The 24052-nt window shown below is 36.9% G+C and overlaps 1 protein-coding gene across 1 annotated transcript; it reads left to right on the top strand.

Annotated features, from left to right (window-relative positions):
* The first annotated feature begins 212 nt into the window (after positions 1-212).
* On the top strand, positions 213-14412 carry LOC131547035 (NLR family CARD domain-containing protein 3-like). Its single transcript, XM_058787284.1, has 5 exons — positions 213-2003; positions 2263-2436; positions 6767-6940; positions 13722-13768; positions 13850-14412. Exons 1-5 carry the CDS (start codon positions 409-411, stop codon positions 14377-14379), a joined length of 2520 nt encoding a protein of 839 aa, XP_058643267.1. The 5' UTR covers positions 213-408; the 3' UTR covers positions 14380-14412.
* The last annotated feature ends 9640 nt before the right edge of the window (positions 14413-24052 follow it).

Genomic DNA, 24052 nt, shown 5'->3' with positions numbered 1-24052 from the left:
GTAGTCTTTGTGAGGAGTCATTAATCTAAAGCTTTTATAATAGCTTTGTGATTATACAGTGTAGGACCCAGCAGTGACATAATCGCTTATGAAAGATTTTAAAAGCATGATAAGACACAAATATTTTGAACTACTGTGTCATCAAGACATCAAGAATCAGTGTATGAATCTCAACAACGGTGACGATCAAAACCTTTGTGCTGCAATGCATGCTGGGTACCTAGTCTCTGTGCAGTGAGTGCACTTTGACCTCAGATTAGTATGAGCACACAGTGAGGGCGCTGTGAGGTTACACTTTTAGCTCACTGTTACCTCACATTGTGACCTCATCACGAGTATCCTGTGAGCTCATGGTGACATCACTGTGAGATCAAATTGTTGACTGGGGAAGAACATGAGGTTTTACAGATGGAGAAAACAGCCAGAACACAACACTCACAAGACACTCCAATCGACTGCAATGACATCTTTAAAGCCTCACCTGAACCAAAATGTGAGGAGAAAGACCAAATCAAGACTGTTCTTACTAAAGGTATTGCTGGAATAGGAAAAACCGTCTCTGTGCAGAAGTTCATTCTCGACTGGGCCGAGGGAAAAGCCAATCAGGAGGTAGATTTCATGTTTGTGCTTCCATTTCGAGAGCTAAACTTGATCCGAGATCATCAGTACAGTCTTCACAGACTTCTGCTGGACTTTCATCCTGAACTTCAAGATCAGGACTCAAAGATTTATGAGGAGTGTAAAGTTTTGTTCATCTTTGATGGTCTGGATGAAAGCAGAATAACACTGATGTTTTCAGATGATCAGAAAGTTTGTGATGTGACTGAGACTTCATCAGTGGGTGTGTTGATGTCAAACCTCATGAAAGGAGATCTGCTTCCCTCTGCTCTCATCTGGATCACCTCCAGACCAGCAGCAGCCAATCAGATCCCCTCCAAATACATCAACCAGCTGACAGAAATTCAGGGATTCAATGAGACTCAGAAGGAGGAATATTTCAGGAAGAGAATCAGTGACCAACATCAAGCCAGCAGAATCATCTCACACATCAGAAGAGCAAGAAGCCTCCACATCATGTGCCACATCCCAGTCTTCTGTTGGATATCATCCACTGTGCTTCAGAAGCTCCTGAAAGAAGATGTAAGTGCTGAAATCCCTCAAACTCTGACTGAAATGTACATCCACTTTCTGCTGATTCAGATCAACATGAGGAAACAGAAGTATGAAGAGAGAGATCCAGAGAAACTCCTGCTGTCCAACAGAGAAGTGATTGTGAAACTTGCTGAAGTGGCTTTCAAACAGCTGATGAAGGGCAATGTAATGTTCTATGAGGAGGACCTGATTGAGAGTGGCATAAACGTCACTGACGCCTCAGTGTATTCTGGGATTTTCACTGAGATCTTTGAGGAGTCTGTGATTCATTGGAAGAAAGTCTACAGTTTCATTCATCTGAGTGTCCAAGAGTTTCTCGCTGCTCTCTATGCATTTTACCATTATGTAATTATACATATTGATACACTGCAGTTTTGTGATGTAATACATAATCTGCATAGAGATGCAGTAAATACGGCCCTTGAGAGTGAGAATGGACAGCTGGATCTGTTCCTGCGGTTCCTGCTGGGCGTCTCACTGGAGTCCAATCAGAGACTCTTACAGGATCTACTGACACACACAAAGAACAGCTCAGAGAGCATCAGGAAAACCACACAATACATTAAAGAGAAGATCAAAGGTATATATGGACTCTCCACTGAACGATCCATCAATCTGTTCCTCTGTCTGCTGGAAGTGAAAGATCATACTCTGTCCAGAGAGATTCAGGAGTTTGTGAAATCAGACAAACACTCAGAGAAGAAACTCTCTCCTGGTCAGTGCTCAACAATCGCCTACATGCTTCAGATGTCAGAGGAGCCGCTGGATGAGCTGGACCTCAAGAAATACAACACATCAGATGAGGGGAGAAGAAGACTGATACCAGCGCTGATCAACTGCAGAAAAGTTCTGTAAGTGTTTAATCAATGTTTTATAGTGAAGAGTCCTTCATAAATGGAATTACAATTACTATGTTTGTATAGTATATATATATATATATATATATATATATATATATATATATATATATATATTTTTTTTTTTTTTTTAAGTTTATTATGGCTTTAGCTCTTTTACAAGTATAAAACTGATATTATTGAGATGCCGACTGTAAAATGAGTTTAACAATTTGTTCTTGTTTTTTTAATTATTTTTTTATTTTTCTTTCAGTCTTGCTGACTGTAATGTCACTACTCAGGACTGTGAAATTGTGTCATTAGCTCTACGATTCTCAAATTCTGTCCTGAGAGAGCTGGATCTGAGTAACAATGACCTGCAGGATTCAGGAGTGAAGCTGCTCTCTGATGGACTGAAGAGTCCAAACTGTCAGCTGGAGATACTGAGGTGTGTAGATTTGTAAGATCTTTAATATTGGTGGTTTAGCAGTTCAAAATTGCATGTATTTTTCTGCTTTTACTTTTAACCTGTTAACCCGCACCTAGACGCCAGCACACTGAACGCTCTTTGTTTGCACGTGTCAATGTTTATGAATAGATTAAATGAAACGTGACAAAATTAATCTTGACAAACTATATATCATTATAAAAGTCTAAGCCTCAAGCATCGACAACAGATCGCTATTTTTCAATGGAAAGCTTATAAGTAATGTATTTGCTAAATTTGTGTAAGCAGTACACATCAAAACATGCATAATAAAAACACAGTACGTACCAGATTTGTCGTAATAACGAGTCCCAAACGCATCCACTGCTGTAAATCCCGGTTTAGTTAGAGAGGTAAGGGTCCACAGAACAACATCCCACAGAGCACTTTTATTCCAATGAAACAATAACATTGTAATATGGATGGTTATTCCTTTTTTTTTTACGTCTCATTTATTCGGGGAGAGTTATTGTTTGTATCCATTATGGAATAACTTGCGCTCAAAAAACTTGGTAGTAAAAAGCAACATGGTTTTGTAGCATACAGTGTTACAAACAGAATGAGACCATCCACTGAAAAAAAAGTCAAAGATACGTGGAATATTGTTTATTTGAATTCTGGCGCTCTCTCGTGACGGCTCGTTACGCACGCTGTGACGCACCTGTCATGGGGGCGTAGTGATCGTCTTTTTGCACAAATAATTTTTTTTTCTTCCTATTCAACATTTTTCATTTATGTGTTTTTGTATTGTGGGGAATGTGGCTTTATTTGTATGATTTCCATCTGTATGACTGATAATCAGCGTGTGATTACTGGCTGTATTGCCAGCTATCAGTGTGAATGCAGTCTATATGAACGACCATTAGAGTGTGATTTTTAACTATATGGCCGGCTATCTGTATGATTACCATCTGTATGAATGCACATCAGTGTGTGACTGATGTACTGACTGTATGTTCAGCAATCAGTATGAATGCTCTATGTCAACACTGCACTGGCTCCCTATTTAACATCGGATAGATTTTAAAATCTTGTTAATACTTATAAAGCCCTGAATGGCTTACCTCCTCAGTACTTCAGCGAGCTCTTATCATATTATAGTCCTCCACGTCCGCTGCGTTCTCAAAACTCTGGCTGTTTGATAATACCTAGAATATCAAAATCGACTGCGGGCGGGAGATCCTTTTCCTATTTAGCACCCAAACTCTGGAACAATCTATCTAAGACTGTTCGGGAGGCAGACACATAACACACTAATACACTTCTATTATTCCATTCTGTTACAGAGGGAGTTTTGGTTCCTTGCCGCTGTCGCCTCTGGCTTGCTCAGTTGGGGACACTTAATTTCTAGCGATTATCGTTGATTTGATTGCACAGATACTATTTAAACTAAACTGAGCTAGACAATGACATCTCTGAATTCAATAATGAAATGCCTTTAACTGAAAATTTTGAAAATTGAGTATTTAATCTTATCATTATACATTACTGACACTCTATCCTCCAATTTGATACTGTAAAGTGCTTTGACACAATCTGTTAAAAGCGCTATATAAATAAAGGTGACTTGACTTGACTTGACATGTCTGCTAATCAGAGTATGTACTTGACATACAAAGCTAATTATTTTTTCTTCTTCTTTTTATTACTAAAAAATATTCTTATTGTATTTTTCTAGTGCTCAAATAAATCACTTAGACATGTGACTTTCAACACATTACTTTTCTGGATTGCTCCAGGACTTATTTCATGTATTTGTACATGAAATAAAAAACATTCAGTGTGGTATAAGTTTTTTCAAGGCACTTCAGTGTCTATAACTTTTTATCTTTTTGAGCATGGATGATGGATAGTAAAGCCCAAAGGGTCTTCTTCAGTGGTGGAAAGAGTACTGAAAATTTGTACTTAAGTACAAGCACTGTTACATTGCTGAAATAATACTCAATTACAAGTAAAAGTACTGGTGTAAAAACAGTACTTAAGTAAAAGTACAAATTACTCTTCTCAAAAACTACTCGGAGTACTAGTTACTAGTTACTTTTTGGCCGGCAATATTTAATGATTTTCGTATTCATTCATATCAAAGATCTATGTGGATAATAGCTACTTTGAACAAAATCCACTTTTAACTTACTAGCAAAGTACGTGAATTAGTGGTCATGAGACAGTTATTTCTAACTTCAATACCTTGAAAAATATCAATAGTAAGGTCCCCATGAACCGGAAGTTGCAACTGACTTCAGTGTTGTGATGTATTTTCAAGTGAATATTGAATAAAGGGCAGGGTTTTATTGTGGCACACCTCCTCTCCACCTCTTGCTCATAGCAGATTCACGGTTGGATAGGAGTGGTTAAGAATATCTGCTTGTTACGTCTGACAACACGCTTCACCACTTCTGGGTCCTAACGCTCTGCCAGACGCACCGAGAAAACAACAAACAGTGCTGATATACACCCACGATCTCATGTAATACTGAAAAATTATAATCCTAACCTTTATCTCCATACTGAAATCCCAGATGGCCAGACAGTGTTTCAACTAAAATATTAGTATCTGGGACACTGTGAACACAGAGAATGTAGTGTGCACTGCAAATTTTGTATATGCTTAGCTTAAATATGTAGTATTAAATAGTGCTCATAAATGGCTGTTGAGATAGCATTCTCAGATGAAATGAGTTGAGGCTTGGACCTGGAAACAGCATTCCTCACGTCATACTTAATAAGAGGATTCTCCCCAAGCTGTCAAACTGACGTCATCAGAGCGAGACACCATTCCCGAGCAGAAGCAAATTTTCAGTTTTTGATTAAAGATTACGACAGCAGACTTTTTTTTTTTTTCTCGGTGTGTATTGACTTGCACAGTTTAATTGTTCACCACAAGACTAGTAATGTGCACTAAGTAAGGGTCATTTTTTGATTTCATGACGACTTTAATCATTTTCAATATCATTGGCAAAACTATACTGTATACTGCCATAGGTATTTTAACATCATATTTTTTTTGTTCATCCATTTTTTTCAAGGCAATCATTATGTCAAGCTTTGAGTGGTTTAATCCAAGTCTTCTAAAAAGACACGTTCACTTTACATGATGAACATTTTCAAATAGATACACATATAAACAGTGATCAATTACCATTACAAAAATCTCAATCTTAAACATTTGCTCATTCTGTGTATTTGTATCTTTAAAATAGGGTAACTGTATTGCAAATGCAAGCTTGATTTCAAATTTGATTTCAAACTAAATTGAATTTACAGAAAAAAGGCAAATACACAGTCAGTAATAAAATTATAAAACAAATGACCACAATTCAGTTGAGGTATTCAAAATATGACAAGACTAAATTTTTATAAGCAGTGTTTTAAGAGCCATATATGTTATTTATTTAGATAAAAGGAACATCAGATGGCTTTGACCTGTAATGTCTGTACAATGATGCAGTTACACAGACTAGGATATTTATATGAACAAATCATACAAATATCCCATTCCAAAACATTTCTAGCATAAACTTACATTGTAAAGAAATTAAAGATCCATCTTTGATTGTTGAAAGACTTTCTGGTGCATTTCACTTACAGCCAGTAAAATTTCCAGTAGCATTTCCATCGGTCAGGCGTGGATCTATTCTGAATGATAACCTTTCACAAAATTTAATCCAGGAGCAAAGATAAATAATTTCTACTTTAAAAGCACGGAGAGATCGCGATTGCACAGTCTGCACACAAGCAATATCGGAGTGAGAGGACAAGCAGTTCATGTGTATAAGTTAGGACTATGCACATGACTGTGTTCTCATGTTACAATAAAGCGCTCGCCACATTTGCGTGGAAATGATTACAATTATCCGGAATACCTGCAATCCCGCGCGCGGACATTCAGACTCTGTATTGACAGGAGACGGATGCGCGTCAAACTCACTGTCGGAGAGGAGAGAGACGCAGCTTGTATCGGTGTATAGACGGTAGATACTGTGGAGAATGAGTAATGGAACCGTATCTGATATTTCAGTATCGGTATCAAACTATAGATATTTAGGATAACACTACCATGTCGTTTGTTTCTCCAATCTTTGGTTAGGTTAAATCAAATACTGTAGAAACAACATTCTGGCATCTGCCATTTTTATTTAGAAAAAAATTTAGTACTTTATTCAAGCACCCAGTATGTTGTGTCAGATTTTCTTCACATTTATCAAATTAATTAAATTATCTAAACAAACATGGCATATATATATATATATATATGTGTTCTTAATTCCTTATTTAATTACATGTTATATAGGTTGTCTGGCTGTATGGTGACAGAGGAAGGCTGTGGTTATTTGTCTTCAGCTCTGAGTTCAAACCCCTCACACCTGAGAGAGCTGGATCTGAGCTACAATCACCCAGGACAATCAGGAGTCCAGCTGTTCAAACACAAACTGGAGGATCCAAACTGCTCACTGCAGACACTCAAGTATGTTGGGTAGTTGTGGCTTGAATATGTGTCAGTATTTTGTAGTGATGGCGAGATGAAGCTTCATGAAGCTTTAAGCTTTTCAGCCAAGTGGTTCACAAAAGGGTTAACTTCAGGAGGACTAATTTGCTCACAATACCACCTGGTGGCCAAAGAGTGTAAAACAAGCAGATATATTACAGACAGAGGTGGATAGTCCAGGGGTCAGAAAGTAAAAGTCCTGCCATATGTTTATTCCACCCATGAAATCAGCCAGCTGATTTCACCAGAGGAGGAACCAAGTCATTCCTTTCAAGTCACAAGCAAGTCTCAAGTCAAATCCCAAGTCCTCAAAGAGTTAAAGTTAATGAGATAATTAAGTGACTAATTAACCTCTTAACTGTCACCGTCCACCCTGTGGGACGCCTACCTTTACTTCACTATTTTACAATTAAATCCTAATCTAATCATGACAAACTATATATCGTTGGAAAGGTCTAAGACTCCTAAATAGGTATTTTACCACTTTTCTGTTAAAAATTATGTAGGAAAAGTAATAGATTAATTTATGACCAGAGGTGTCAAATCCAGGGTCAGAAAGTAAAAGTCCTGCCATGTGTTTATTCCACCCATGAACTCAGCATCTGATTTCACCAGAGGAGGAACCAAGTCATTCCTTTCAAGTCACAAGCAAGTTTCGAGTCAAATCCCAAGACCTCAACGAGTTGAGGTAATTAAGAGATAATTGAGAGACTAATTAAATGTTGATTGTGCATTAGTGATGAACACCTGCTGTTATTGAGAATTACAGAGGATCAGATGTTGATGTTTTATTGGTTAAAATGATGCCACCATCATGGAGATCAGTGTTTGCTTTAGTTGGGCTCTTGACCCTTTTAGTAACTGAGAATGGATTGCTTTTAAGCAATTGAATTATTGCTTCACAACAAACATTTGCACATTGCTGAATTAAAAGCTTGAGGAAGCAGATGAGCTTACACTTTTGGCTGTTATGTCACTTGAATGAACATCATGAAGGTGTCTCTCTTTGGTTTATTTACTGACGTTCAGCTGTTACAGAACTGCAGGAATTTACTATTAAACAAATGCCATCGTAATATTAAATATTGGAAAAATTAAGAATTATATTGCTCAGGCTTTTAGACATGAACACTTATCATACGGTCCTCAACAGTGGTGACAATAATTATTCATACTGTGGTGTTACCCAGCATGCATTGCAGCATGAAGCATTTTGTTGATTGTCACCATTGTTGAGATTCATACGCTGGTTCTTGATGTCTGTGTGTGTCTGAGTAGGACTGGAGATTAAATATTTAAATGCATTAGATTTAAAATTCTTTCTCTATAACTGCTACAGCAGTAAATTCATTGCGCACTGTGGTTTCACAGAGTTGTTTATTCAAAAGCAGAACATAAATTAAAAAAATGAAAAATGTTGTATGTGTATATATATATATATACACACAGTATATTGGATGCAAACAGGTAAGCACCTGATGATTACCTCATCATATGAAAACAACTAATAGTTGCTCACTGCACAGCACTGATCTCTCCGCTTTACAACAGCACATGCATTGCTACAGAGATCTAACACAGAAGTCAAGGGTCAAGAGCCCAACTAAAGCAAACACTGATCTACATGATGGTGGTATCATTTTAACCAATAAAACATCAACATCTGATCCTCTGTGATTCACAGTAACAGCAGGTGTTCATCACTAATGCACAATCATCATTTAATTAGTCTCTCAATTATCTCTTAATTACCTCAACTCATTGAGGTCTTGGGATTTGGTCTCGAAACTTGCTTGTGACTTGAAAGGAATGAGTTGGTTCCTCCTCTGGTGAAATCAGCTGCTGAGTTCATGGGTGGAATAAACACATGGCAGGACTTTACTTTCTGACCCTGGATTTGACACCTCTGTTTATGACAAGAGTGCACCTGAAAAAAATCTACATCATGACATGAATTCTGACCTTTGTCACAGAAAGTCTTCTTAGTTGCCTTTTTCTCTATCACGAATTAGAAATCATAAGAAATTATTTATCAGTAGAAAACTTAAAATTTCAAAATTCATCCTTTGAAACCCATTTTAAAATCAGACATTGCATTACCATGTAAATGGTACATTAAAATCATGTTACAAAATATTTTCATTCATGAATCATAAAAAATTAAGTTTGGATAGTGCACTATAATGTCTCTGTTCAAAACTGTGGGTGACAGTTAAGGGGTTAAATGATGATTGTACATTAGTGATGAACACCTGCTGTTATTGAGATTTTTTATTGGTTAAAATGATGCCACCATCATGGAGATCAGTGTTTTCTTTAGTTGGGCTCTTGACCCTTTCAATAATTCAAAGTCAAATTTGGTATTTGTTTAACAGGACTTTTTTACAGTTCAGTAATAACTGAATGTCAGTCAACAAACCAAAGAGAGACACCTTCATGATGTTCCTTCAAATGATTTAAAAGCATAAAGTGCAAGCTAATCTGCTGCCTCAAGCTTTCAACTCTCTGAGCGCCAAAGTCGCAAAATTGCGACAAAACGTCATACTTCATAAAATAGACTGTAGTTCCTAATATGGTGTAATATCTCATTTGTATTCCCTACCACTAGATGGCAGACATGTAATACTTCGATTCTAGATCAAAATTGTTCGAGGAAATAGCAGAGCAAGTGAGCTATCGTGTCAATGATGCGGAAGCAGTTCACTTCACAGCATCTGAGTAAATTGTGAGATTTGTGAGAGAAAATCGTCAAATGGCTAATAAAAAGTTGTACCGTGAGGATGTGTTGCAAATGTTATTTGCCGATTCTGACTCTGAAGGGGAATATTTGCCTTTTGGAAATGACAAACGGTCATCTAATGATCACGCTTCTCCCGGTACATCTTTGCAGACAAGGCGAGAGTGTTCACGAAGCACCATCAAGTGATCCTTTCGAGCCTTTGCCCAACGGGGATGGGGGTGGCATGGGTGGATGTAGTTGTATTATCCATAGGAGAGCTGTTGTTCTCTGATGATTGGCCAGATTGCGTCGTTTATTCTGATCGCGAGCGCTCAAAGGGCCGCCGGCAGGCAGTACAGGTGAAGTCAGTGTGGGGTAGGTCTGTGCGCTGTGCCATACAGTGAGAGGTACCATACACTCAAAAAAATGATTTGGTCTAATTTGCGCCAGTGTTCATGTGTTTCCACACTACAGAGTGTTCAAGTAGAATTGAAGCAGTGCTGGAGTTAAGGAGATAATTATGTGATGATTGATCATTAATGATGAACACCTGCTGTTATCAAGAAGAATCACCGAAGGAAAGAGAAACACAAGAACTACAACTGACTTCAGCCACAGCTGAAGATGAAATCAACTGAAAAAAAAGAAGATATTAAATCTCTCAAGATCTGACTAAACAGCATCATACTGACCAGATTGACTTTATTTCTGTCAGACTTCTAGAGAAGCTCTTATTGAGAATTAACAGAGGTTTAGATGCTTTATTGTTTTGTTTGAAATCACCATCAAAGAGACCAGTGTTTCCTTTTGTTGGGCTCTTGACCCTTGACATTTTGGTGTTAATATTACGTTGGTTGCTTTAATTGTGTGATCATTTAAAACACACTTAGCTTAACCAGCGAAGCCAAGTGAAAAAGAGTTGTGGGTAGATCTTGTCACTGGTCCCTGACCTCATTTCAAGTCCAATTTCTGATTATATAGACATTATACTGTTTTAGATTTTTTCGTAGCTTCATATCTTGCGGTATTGTAAATATCAGATAATTTGAATAATTTACAAATCACCTTGTGCACATAAAGTTTTCATCTGTATCAATACAAAGACCACAGACATCAAGAATCAGTGTATGAATCTCAACAATGGTGACAGTCAAGAAAATATTCAGATAAAACTCTGAACATCACAAAACAAGCTACTAAAAGTCACAACTATAACAGCATACGTAAAATAAAATAGTAAGAATAAAAGAAAATAATCAGACAATTCAGCTGCGTTGTTTATTCATGCTGCAATGCATGCTGGGATACATGGGAGAGTCTTGTACTATGCTGGTACCCAGCATGCATTGCAACATGAAGCATTTTGTTGACTGTAACCATTGTTGAGATTCATACGCTGATTCTTGATGTCTGTGGTCTTTGCATTGTTACAGATGAAAAGTTTTTGAGCACAAAGTGATTTGTAAATTATTTAAATTATCTGATTTTACAAGACTACTACATCTGAAGCTATATAAAAAATCTAAAGCAGTACTACACCCATACAATCAGATGTTGGACTTGAAATGAGATCGGTGGATCATTTGCCCTTTTTTATTTTTTTCTTAGCTTTGCTGGCTAAACGAAGTGCGTTCTATATAAACACACAATTAAAGCAACCAGTGTAATATTAACACCAACATGTCAAGGGTCAAGAGCTCAGAGCCCAACAAAAGGAAACACTGGTCTCTTTGATGGTGATTTCAAACAAAACAATAAAGCATCTAAACCTCTGTTAATTCTCAATAAGAGCTTCTCTAGAAGTCTGACAGAAATAAAGTCAATCTGGTCAGTCTGATGCTGTTTAATCAGATCTTGAGAGATTTAATGTCTTCTTTTTTTTCAGTTGATTTCGTCTTCAGCTGTGGCTGAAGTCAGTTGTAGTTCTTGTGTTTCTCTTTCCTTCAGTGATTCTTCTTGATAACAGCAGGTGTTCATCATTAACGATCAATCATCACATAATTATGTCCTTAACTCCAGCACTGCTTCAATTCTACTTGAACACTCTGTAGTGTGGAAACACATGAACACTGGCGCAAATTAGACCAAATCATTTTTTTGAGTGTGCTGTGCCAACTTTGCTGCCGCCTGTCCTGACCTCGGCTCGTGCTCTCTCACCCAGGTGCGTGCGTGTGTCGTAGGGTAACACCCGAAGAAGCTGTTCCAGGACGATGGCCTCGCCGATCTCCTTTTTAGAGTGCTCCTCCAGTCGCACCCAACGCTTGTACAGATTCTTTAACCGGTGGTAAGTCTCTGTTGACGACTCTCCAGCTGGGACTGTAGTCCGATCGGAAGCGCTGACGGTAGGTCTCTGGAGAAATGTTGAATTTCTCCAGCAGTGCTTCCTTCAGGTCATCGTAGACCTCCGCCTGCTCCTCGTCCATTGTCAGGTACGCCTCCAATGCCTGCCCTGTCAGCAACGGAACCAAACGATAGCTCCACTCCTCCTCAGGCCACCTCCAGGTCCTGGCCAGACGCTCGAACCGACGAAGATCATTTTTAATGTCTTCCCCCTGCTGGAAGCTCATCATCTTCGGATGAGCCCACTGCATTAGCTCTCTTGGTGCTGGGGCATTCGGGGAGTCTTGGACGTAGGCTGGTCTGTGTCTTGTGGATACCTTTGGTGCTGGCGTCGGTAGCTCCATTCGGACGCTCTCCGCGTCGAGCGAGGTCTCAGCAGGACAAACTGACTGCAAGATGGACTCACGAAGACCTCAGAGCTCCCACAGATATCGATCCTCTCTCTGCTCTTGAGTGTCGAGAAATATGTGCATCAGGGAAATCATTCCCTCACCAGCTGTAGCGTCAGGAGTGACGGGCTTGGTAGGTGGTTGACTGGACTTTGGGGAGACTCTGGGAAAACTCGTGGCTCCCTCCTCATCGTCCGTAGTCTCAACCGAATTCCAGGCCACCTTCACCTGGGATCGTAAACCCGGCCTGGGTTTTCTACCTTTCGTCTTACGAGTAGTCATCCCACCGCTGGCACCAAATGTGATGAAGACGAGCCCACCAGCTCGCCTTTCGGGGAAAAATTTGAGCGCGTAAAGGGATGTAAAAACGGTGGCTCACTCGCAAAAGCACTTTTGTGCAAGGTGGAATTCATTTACAGTACCAAAAACATTGTCCACAGTGAAGAATATATACAAGTCCACCTAAAAATGACAAAAATCCAAAGTACCAAATAAACACCAAAATGGAAAAATAAACCAGAAAATAATCCAACAATAAGATAATCAAGTAAAAAATAAACCTAAACATACATGATTGTTTCATCATGTAAAAACAGTGAACAGCTACTCACTGCATAGTACTAACCTTTCTGCTTTACAACACCACATGCATTGTTACAAAAAGAGATATAATACAGAAAGACAAGGGTCAAGAGCCCAACTAAAGCAAACACTGACCTCCATGATGGTGGCATCATTTTATCCAATAAAACATCAACATCTGATCCTCTGTAATTCTCAGTAACAGCAGGTGTCCCTCACTAATGCACAATCATCATTTAATTAGTCTCTTAATTATCGCATTAACTTTAACTCTTTGAGGACTTGAGATTTGACTTGAGACTTGCTTGTGACTAGAAAGGACTGACTTGGTTCCTCCTCTGGTGAAATCAGCTGCTAAGTTAATGGGTGGAATAAACATATGGCAGGACTTTTACTTTTTGATCCCTGGACTTTACACCTCTGATTGAAATGTCTCTGCTTGTTTTACACTCTTTGGCCACCAGGTGGTATTGTGAGCAAATGAAGGCTCCAACAATTAACTCTTTTATGAACCACTTGGCTGAAAAGCTGAAAAGCTTCATGAGGCTTCATGAAGCTTCATTTGCCCATCCCAAGGTGAAAGGGCCCAGGTTCAAGAGTCACGGTTCGCTACTGGGTATATGTTTGGCATCCTGTCCTGCCATGCATTTCAGCATTTTTTTATACAGTGTACATTAGTTATCAGACACAAGCAAATAATGTTCAATGGACTGTTTTTGTTTCTGTTCAGTTTGGACCATGGAGGACATTTCCGGATCATACAAGGACTGCGAAAATGTGAGTGCGTGCACACACACACACACACATAAACACACAAAGAAACAACATTTATGTTCCGATTGCTGTTTTTGCATTCAGATGCCTATGATCTCACACTGGATCCAAACACAGCACACACTCAACTCATCCTCTCTGAGGGGAACAGGAAGGCAACATATGCAGAAGAGAAGCAGCCATATTCTAACCATCCAGAGAGATTTGAGCACCAGGAGCAGGTCGTGTGTCGAGAGAGTTTGACTGGACGCTGTTATTGGGAGGTTAAATGGAATGGATGGGGTCATACAGCAGTGACATATAAAGGAATCAGTAGGAAAAGTGGGATTGACTGTTGGTTTGCACTCAGTGAAAAATCCTGGAGTCTTTACTGTTGTGATAAGATTTACTCTGCCTGGCATAATAATAAGAGCACTGATGTATCAGCCCCTTCATCCCGTTCTAACAGAATAGGAGTGTATCTGGACTGGTCGGCTGGCATTATGTCCTTCTACAGTGTCTCTGACTCACACACACTCACGCCCACACACATATACACATTCAACACCACATTCTCTGAACCACTCTATGCTGGATTTAAGGTTTATTCTAATTCATCAGTGTCTCTCATGTAAGATCTCCTGTAATGAACACAGAGACACATAACCAATTTCCACCTCAAAAATGAAAAAAAGTATTTGTGACTTTATTTCTTGCAATTGCAATTTCTTTCCTCACAATTACAAATTGAATAATTATTTGCAATTGCAAGAAATAAAGTTGCAATTGTAAGCTATATATAGTTATATTGTAACAAACTGAGAAAGTCAGATTGTAATATAAATTTGCATTGTGAGATACAAAGTTGCAGTTAGGGATTGTTGCAATTCTGAGATAAAAACTCACATTGCTAGATAATCACTAGTACACAGAAAAATCTCCAGTGTTAGATTGACACTGCCAAGTGTCTATATGTGTCCACACTACAGAGTGTTAAAAGTAACACTGAAGCAGTGCTAAAGTTAATGAGGTAATTAAGAGATTCATTGTAGTGATGGTGAAATGAAGCTTCATGAAGCATTAAACTTTTCAGCCAAGTGGTTCACAAAAGGGTTAATTTCTGGTAGCTTCATTTGCTCACAATACCACCTGGTGGCCAAAGAGTGTAAAACAAGCAGATATATTACAGACAGAGGTGGAAAGTCCAGGGGTCAGAAAGTAAAAGTCCTGCCATATGTTTATTCCACCCATGAACTCAGCAGCTGATTTCACCAGATGAGGAACCAAGTCATTCCTTTCAAGTCACAAGGAAGTCTCGAGTAAAATCCCAAGTCCTCAAAGAGTTTAAGTTAGAGATAATTAAGTGTCTAATTAAATGATGATTGTGCATTAGTGATTCACACCTGCTGTTATTGAGAATTACGGAGGATCAGATGTTGATGTTTTATTGGTTAAAATGATGCCACCATCATGGAGATCAGTATTTGCTTTAGTTGGGCTCTTGACCCTTTTAACAACTGGAAGTGGTTTGCTTTTAGGCAATTGCAATATTGCGTCACAACAAACATTTGTGCATATGCACATTGCTGAATTAAAAGCATAAAGAAGCAGATGAGTTCACACTTTTGGCGTTTTAGTCACTTGAATGAACATCATGGTGTCTTTCTTTGGTTTGTTGAATACCACTCAGCTATTACAGAACTGCAAAAAAAGTCCTATTAAGCAAATGTCACCGCAGCGTTTAAATATTAGAAGCAAGAAAAACTATATCACTCAGGCTTTTAGAACAGCTAATAACTGCTCACTACACATCACTGGTCTCTCTGCTTTACAACAGCGCATGCACGGCTTCAGAGAGACATCTGACAAAAGAAGTCAAGGGTCAAGAGCTCAACTAAAGCACACACTGCTCTCCATGATGGTGATATCATTTTATCCAATAAAACATCAACATCTGATCCTCTGTAATTCTCAGTAACAGCAGGTGTTCATCACTAATGCACAATCATCCTTTAATTAGACACTTAATTATCTCATTAACTTTAACTCTTTGAGGACTTGAGATTTGACTCGAGACTCGTTTGTGACTTGAAAGGAATGACTTGGTTCCTCCTCTGGTGAAATCAGCTGCTGAGTTCATGGGTGGAATAAACACAGGGCAGGACTTTTACTTTCTGACCCCTGGACTTTCCACCTCTGTCTGTAATATATCTGCTTGTTTTACACTCTTTGCCCACCAGGTGGTATTGTGAGCAAATGAAGCCTCCAGAAATTAACCCTTTTGTGAACCAAGCTTAATGCTTCATGAAGCTTCATTTCACCATCACTAATTAATTGAGTGATGATTGACCATTATTGAAGACACCTGATGTTAACAAGCAGAATCACCAAAGAAAAAGAAAAAAAAACAAAATCACAATTTTTAAGTCACCATTATAGTGATCAGTGATTTAGTTGGGCTCTTGACCCTTATCTTTTTAGCACTAAACTATGTTTGGCTGTTATAAGTGAATTACAAAAGCCAGACTTTTGCAAAGAGCAAAAATCATCAGATGGTAATGGTTATGTTCTAACATAATTATTATTCGATCTGAATTAATTTGGAGTTAAATTTTCTTTGTTGATTACAACATCCTTGTGATTACACAGTAAAATAATCTGTGTGTTCTATACACTTTGGAAAAACTTTTTACAAGCTGTTTTGATATATGTTTAAAAAAAAAAAGAGATTTTTTAGACACACACAGACATCAAGAATCAGTGTATGGATCTCAACAACGGTGACAAACAGCATATTCAGATCAACTCTGAACATCACAAAACAAGCTACTAAGAAGTCACATAAAAACAGCACAAGTAAAAGAAAATATTAAGAATAAATAAAAAATACAAAGACAATTCTGCTCATAATTTATTCATACTGCAATGCATGATGGGAACCATGGATGAGTTTTGATTTACCTCAACATGCTTTTTTGATGGTCACCGGTGTTGTGATTCTCACGCTGATTCTTGATGTCTGTGTGTCTAAATTGTTTTTATTTATTTATTTTTTTGTAATTTTTGATCAAAATAAGTTTCAAAAACATTGGTCTGATAAAAATAATAATGCCAGATCTTATGTTGCTCACAGTGTTAATGTAACCAACAAATAAAACCTAGCTCAGTTATTCAGGTCACTACGTAATGATTATCTCAAAACATAATTATCACCACCTGAAGACTTTTGCGCTTTGCTTCTCTAGCTGTTATAATTCAGTTATAACAGCCAAACAATATGTAATATTAAGAAGTCAAGGGTCAAGAGCCCAACTAATGTAAACTCCGACCACTATAATAGGTGATTCTGCTTGTTAACATCAGGTGTCTTCAATAATGGTCAATTATCACTCAATGAATCTCTTAATTACCTCATTAACTTTAACACTGCTTCAGTGTTACTTTTAACACTCTGTAGTGTGGACACATATAGACACTTGGCAGTGTTAATTTAACACTGGGGGTTTTGCTGTGCACCAAAAATAATGTGAGAATTGCAAGGGTAAATAACAGTGTAAATCCAGGGGTAGTGAGAGTAAAGCTTGAGTATAACTGAGGAAGATTTTTGTTGTTGTTGTTGTTGCTGATGCCAGGAATGATTCATGTGTTGCAGGATTTACTACACAGCAAAATTCCCGGTGACAAATTAACACTGTCGGGTGTCTATATGTGTCTACACCACAGAGTGTTAAAAGTAACGGTAACACTTTACAATATGGTGACACTAATATGCATTACTTCATGCTTAACAAATGCACAGATAATCATGAGTTAATGTATAACTCATGATGAACTAAACCATTTATTAATGATTACTGCATCAGCAACTAATGAACATTCGATATGATTCAAAGATTAAGTAATCAATGAATTGTTATCAGTTAAATGCGTCATAGTATATTAACTACCTAATAACTTATTTTATTAACTAATGAAGTAAATTAATATGTTAATTACCACATTGGGTCGATGCCTTGCCATGCCTTTAAACTTCCAGTTGTCTGCTTTAATTAATCATTAATTAATGATTTGCTAAGGTACCATTATGTTATGCCTTTACTTGTTGAGGCACATGACTAACTAACTAATTCAAAATCTATAACCACAATGAAATATTACTGAACAATTAGTTAATAGTCATGTGCCTCAGCAAGTAAAGTCAAAACATAATGATACCTTAGCAAATCATTACCCAGTCAACAATTTGATCTCACAGTGATGTCACCATGAGCTCACAGGATACTTGTGATGAGGTCACAATGTGAGGTAACAGTGAGCTAAAAGTGTAACCTCACAGCGCCCTCACTGTGAGCTCATACTAATGTGAGGTCAAAGTGCACTCACTGCACAGAGACTAGGTACCCAGCAAATTTAAAAGAATGGATTTAACTCCCTCAGAGTTAAAATTAACACTTACCCAGAGTACATATGGGAATCACTGCTAAAGTGTTAAATTAACACTTTTGAAAGAGTTAACATTTTTAACACTCTGACAGTGTTAACTAACAAACTCTTAACATGTAAAATATCAAAACCAGAATGGATGATGAGAACACCAAAGTTGGTGTTGAAAGTTAACACTTATGGTCAACACTGCACCAGTGTTCAGGTGAAAATATTAAAAAATAAACCCACAAAACAATACATGTTTACATTTATTTATTTTATTGAAACATTCCCAGTCAACAATTTGATCTCACAGTGATGTCACCATGAGCTCACAGGATACTCGTGATGAGGTCACAATGTGAGGTAACAGTGAGCTAAAAGTGTAACCTCACAGCGCCCTCACTGTGTGCTCATACTAATGTGAGGTCAAAGTGCACTCAGTGCACAGAGACTAGGTACCCAGCATGCATTGCAGCATGAAGCTTTTGATTGTCACCATTGTTTAGATTCATACACTGATTCTTGATGTCTCTCTTTGTGTTTAAACAGACAGTAGTTTAAGATGTTTGTGTCTTATCATGATTTTAAAATTCTTCGTAAACAATTATGACACTGCAGGGTCCTATACTGTATAATCACACAGCTATTATTAAAAACTTTTTTTAAACTAGACTATTAACTCCTCACAAAGACTGCATAATGAATCTAGGTGACAGTTGCGCTGTTATCGTCAGTAACAAACCAAAATCACCTGGTTGCAGTTTCTTTTTTGGTTTTCCTTGCCATAACAAATGTGCTTTTCAAACACAGTTACAGCAGCCCCAAAAAATGTAACGTTATAAAGTCAAGGGTCAAGAGCCCAACTAAAGCAAACACTACTCGCCACGATGGTAACATCAAACAAAACAATAAAACATCATCATCTAAATCTGTTCATTCTCAATAAGCGCTTTTGTAGATGTCTGACAGAAATAAGAACCCCGCTCATCTTTTTGAGTTCACAATGAGCTCATATATTACTCACACTGTGAGGATCACCGTATGAGAATGGTGTGATGTCACTGTGGTCATCGCGTGATCTCACGTGTTGACTGGGTAGCTAATGATTAATTAAAGCAAACAACTGGAAGTTTAAAGGCATGGCTTTAACCCAATGTGGTAATTAACTTATTAATTTAATTCATTAGTTAATAAAATAAGTTATTAGGTAGTTAATATACTATGACGCATTTAACTGATAACAATTCGTTGATTACTTAATCTTTGAATCATATCGAATGTTCATTAGTTGCGGATGCAGTAATCATTAATAAATGGTTTAGTTCATCATGAGTTATACACACAGTAAAACCTCCAGTGTTAAATCAACACTCCCAGTGTATATATAATCCACACTCATAGTGTTAAAAAAGTAACACTGAAGCAGTGTTAAAGTTAATGAGATAATTAGTTTAGTAATTGAGTGATGATTGAGCATTAATGAAGAACACCTGCTGTTAACAAACTGAACCATTGAAAAAAAGAGACGAGACGAGCAGAAAAACAAGATCTACAACTGACTTCAGCCACGGCCTTAGATGAAATCAACACAAGATAAAAGAAGACATTAAATCTCTCAAGATCTCAGCAGAGGATGATTAAACAACTCCACAAACAGCATCACCTGCTTCACACGTTACTAACCAGATTGACTTTAGATGTTGATGTTTTAGTTTTGTTTGAATTACCATTATCGAGGTCAGTGTTTGCTTTAGTTGGGCTCTTGACCCTTGACTTAAAACATTACAGTTACTTTGGCTGCCATAACAGCGTGTTTGTTTAGACATGTTAGTTATGGCAATCAGGTGTTGATGGTTTGACTTCTGTAAAGAAATCACCAGCATTTAGCGTTGTACATAACTGTTTTTATGCAGAGCACTGTCATTGAGTGATTAAAATTTTTGTTCACATAAAATATAAAGCTTGATCCATCAGTTGTAAGATTAATCTGAAAGACTTTTGAAAGTAAAATCGGCACTGAAAGTTTAAAACTGCATTATCATACAGACATCAAGACTCAGCGTATGAATCTCAACAATGGTGACAATCAACATATTCAGATAAACAGATACTCTGTGAACATTACAAAACAAGCTACTAAAAGTCACAACAAAATAGCAAAACAAAAGGAAATGGTAAGAATAAAAGAAAATACTAAGACAACATCCATAATTTATTAATGTCGCATTGCATGCTGGGAGCCGTGGATTAGTTTTGATTGGTGCTCCCAGAATGCACTGCAACATGGAGCTTTATGTTGATTGTCACCATTATTGAGATTCATATGCTGATTCTTGAAGTCTGTGTGATGAAGAAAAGTACACTTTCAGTGCAGAATAAGTTTCAAAAGTCTTTCAGATTAAACTTTCAAACTTTCAGGTCGTTATGTATATAATCTCAATAACAAAGTTAACTAAATAACTCCAAATTAATTCAGTCACTCAAGCCACTATATGCTTATTACATCTTTATAAACATAACAAACTACTGATCACATTTTCTCTTGGCTTTTTTTCTTTTCACCATAACTAACATGTCTAAACAAACACGCAGTTATGGCAGCCAAAAAAACTGTAAAGTTTTAAGCCAAGGGTCAAGAGCCCAACTAAAGCAAACACTGGCCTCGATAATGGTAATTCAAACAAAACTAAAACATCAACATCTAAAGTCAGTCTGGTTAGTAACGTGTGAAGCTGGTGATGATGTTTGTGGAGTTGTTTAATCATCCTCTGCTGAGATCTTGAGAGATTTAATGTCTTCTTTTATCTTGTGTTGATTTCATCTAAGGCTGTGACTGAAGTCAGTTGTAGTTCTTGTATTTCTGCTCGTCTTGTCTCTTTTTTCTCTTTCTTTCAGTGATTCAGTTTGTTAACAGCAGGTGTTCTTCATTAATGCTCAATCATCACTCAATTACTAAACTAATTATCTCATTAACTTTAACACTGCTTCAGTGTTACTTTTTTAACACTCTGAGTGTGGATTATATATACACTGGGAGTGTTGATTTTACACTGGAGGTTTTACTGTGCATTAACTCATGATTATCTGTGCATTAGTTAAGCATTATTTAATGCATATTTGTGCACCTGTATTGTAAAGTGTTACCAACACTGAAGCAGTGTTAAAGTTAATGAGGTAATTAAGAGATTGATTGAGTGATGATTGACCATTATTGAAGATAATGAAGATAAGATGATAAAACAAGCAGAATCACCAAAGAAGAAAATCACAATTTGTAAATCAACATTATAGTGGTCATTGTTTAGTTTAGTTGGGCTCTTGACCCTTGACTTTTTAATATTACATTTCATTTGGCTGCTATAACTGATTTATAACAGCCAGACAAGCAAAGAGCAAAAGTCATCAGGTGGTGATGATTAAGATGTAGATGTACTGTAGATGTCATCATTAGCTGTTTTTTTTTTTATAACACTTTAAATAAAAAAAATGAATGAACGAATGATACACAGATTTGTATGCCCTGCTTTTCTATTTCTTCTATATTTTAGGGCCTACAGTTAAAAACCTGTTTCTGTAGGGGTTAGAATTGCTACATGACACAAATTAAAGAGGATTCAAATATTTAGAAGTTTAAAAATATATAAAGAAAAAATGTCAAGATGCAACAATATTGTTTGGTTAAAAATGTTCTTTAAAATAATGTAAGAAGGTTTGGTGTCCACTGAGTGGGGCTAAAACACAGGTTCAATACATGAACCCTGGCACATTTTAATTACGTTGATATAGGTACGTATTGCTGTGTTTTTATTATGTTGCTTCAGGTACGTATTGCGGTGGTTCAGAATTCAAATATCCTGGGTCTGTTGCTAAAAGTTAATGCTCTATCATGTTGGAAATATCCCTACACCAAATCCAACCCTAAACCAACCCGATAGTGTTAACAAATGCAAAACTGATAATGTATTTGTTGATGCAACCATGCCATTTGAACTTACTTATATGCAGAGGTGGAAAGTCCAATGGCCAAAGAGTAAAAGTCCTGCCATATTTTTGTTCCACCCATGAACTCAGCAGCTGATTTCACCAGAGGAGGAACCAAGTCATTCCTTTCAAGTCACAAATGAGTCTCGAGTCAAATCCCAAGTCCTCAAAGAGTTAAAGTTAATGAGATAATTAAGTGTCTAATTAAATGATGATTGTGCATTAGTGATGAACACCTGCTGTTACTGAGAATTACAGAGGATCAGATGTTGATGTGTTATTGGTTAAAATTATGCCACCATCATGGAGATCAGTGTTTGCTCCAGTTGGGCTCTATCACAGAACTGCAAAAAAGTCCTATTAAACAAATATCACCTCAATGTTTAAATATTGGAAAAAAGAAAAATGTCATTCAGGCTTTTAGACATGAACACTTATCATACGATCCTCAACAATGGTGACAATAATTATTCATTCTGCAGTGCATGATGGGAGTTTTTACCAGAGGTGTAAAATACTTGAGTAATTTTACTTGACTACTGTACTTAAGTATTATTTTTGGGGATTTGTACTTTACTCAAGTACAATTTAAACTGACTACTTGTACTTTTACTTGATTACATTTCTGAAGAAAAACAGTACTTTTTACTCCTTACAATTTTATTTCATCTTGAAAAGTACATTACATTTTTATTTTATCTTATGCACATTAAATATGGTAAACGGAAGCTCAAACGTGCGTGCCTGATCAATGTTTTCACACATCAAGCACACACATTTCTAATTCGGTTATGACTTTAATCAGTTTTCCTCAAAAATGTTTATTCATTATTTGTTCTGTTTTGATAGAGCCATTAGCTGTGTAATATATTAGCTAAATGCACAAGATTGAGTGCAAATAAAATCAGTGATGAGAATTTAAATACAATTAATATTTTTGTGGGAATAATTTTTTTTTAAATTAAATAAAAATCACCAAAAGTGTTTAAATAAACATTGTTAAATTAAATGTAATTCATGTTTAGTGATGTTCTCACCAGGTTGATAAGTTGTATTTATAATATGTCATTATATGACAAATTGAATAGGAATTAGGACGGTCAATGAATTTGTTTTTTAAATCTTAATAATTACATGATTTGTTCATTAATTAATCTAATTAGTCACAAATAATTATCAATATTTGCTGAGAAAAAAACTCTAAATGCCCCAAATAAACAATTAAAATATTAATTATCCTTTTAGACAGCAACATTGTATAGACAACACAAAAAAGTGGCCTTTCAAAATGTTAATGTTGTATGTTTTAATTCTATGACTCTCCTCATTAACCTCTTAACTGTCACCGTCCACCCTGTGGGACGCCTACCTTTACTTCACTATTTTACAATTAAATCCTAATCTAATCATGACAAACTATATATCGTTGGAAAGGTCTAAGACTCCTAAATAGGTATTTTACCACTTTTTCTGTTAAAAAATGATGTAGGAAAAGTAATAGATTAATTTATGACCAGAGGTGTAAAATCCAGGGTCAGAAAGTAAAAGTCCTGCCATGTGTTTATTCCACCCATGAACTCAGCAGCTGATTTCACCAGAGGAGGAACCAAGTCATTCCTTTCAAATCACAAGCAAGTTTCGAGTCAAATCCCAAGACCTCAACGAGTTGAGGTAATTAAGAGATAATTGAGAGACTAATTAAATGTTGATTGTGCATTAGTGATGAACACCTGCTGTTATTGAGAATTACAGAGGATCAGATGTTGATGTTTTATTGGTTAAAATGATGCCACCATCATGGAGATCAGTGTTTGTTTTAGTTGGGCTCTTGACCCTTTTAGTAACTGAGAATGGATTGCTTTTAAGCAATTGCAATATTGCTTCACAACAAACATTTGC

The sequence above is a fragment of the Onychostoma macrolepis genome, chromosome 01, assembly GCF_012432095.1.
Source record: "Onychostoma macrolepis isolate SWU-2019 chromosome 01, ASM1243209v1, whole genome shotgun sequence".
In the NCBI taxonomy this organism is placed as follows: Eukaryota; Metazoa; Chordata; class Actinopteri; order Cypriniformes; family Cyprinidae; genus Onychostoma; species Onychostoma macrolepis.
The sequence above is the reverse complement of the archived record's forward strand: the minus strand, read 5'-3'. Positions and strand labels throughout refer to the sequence as shown.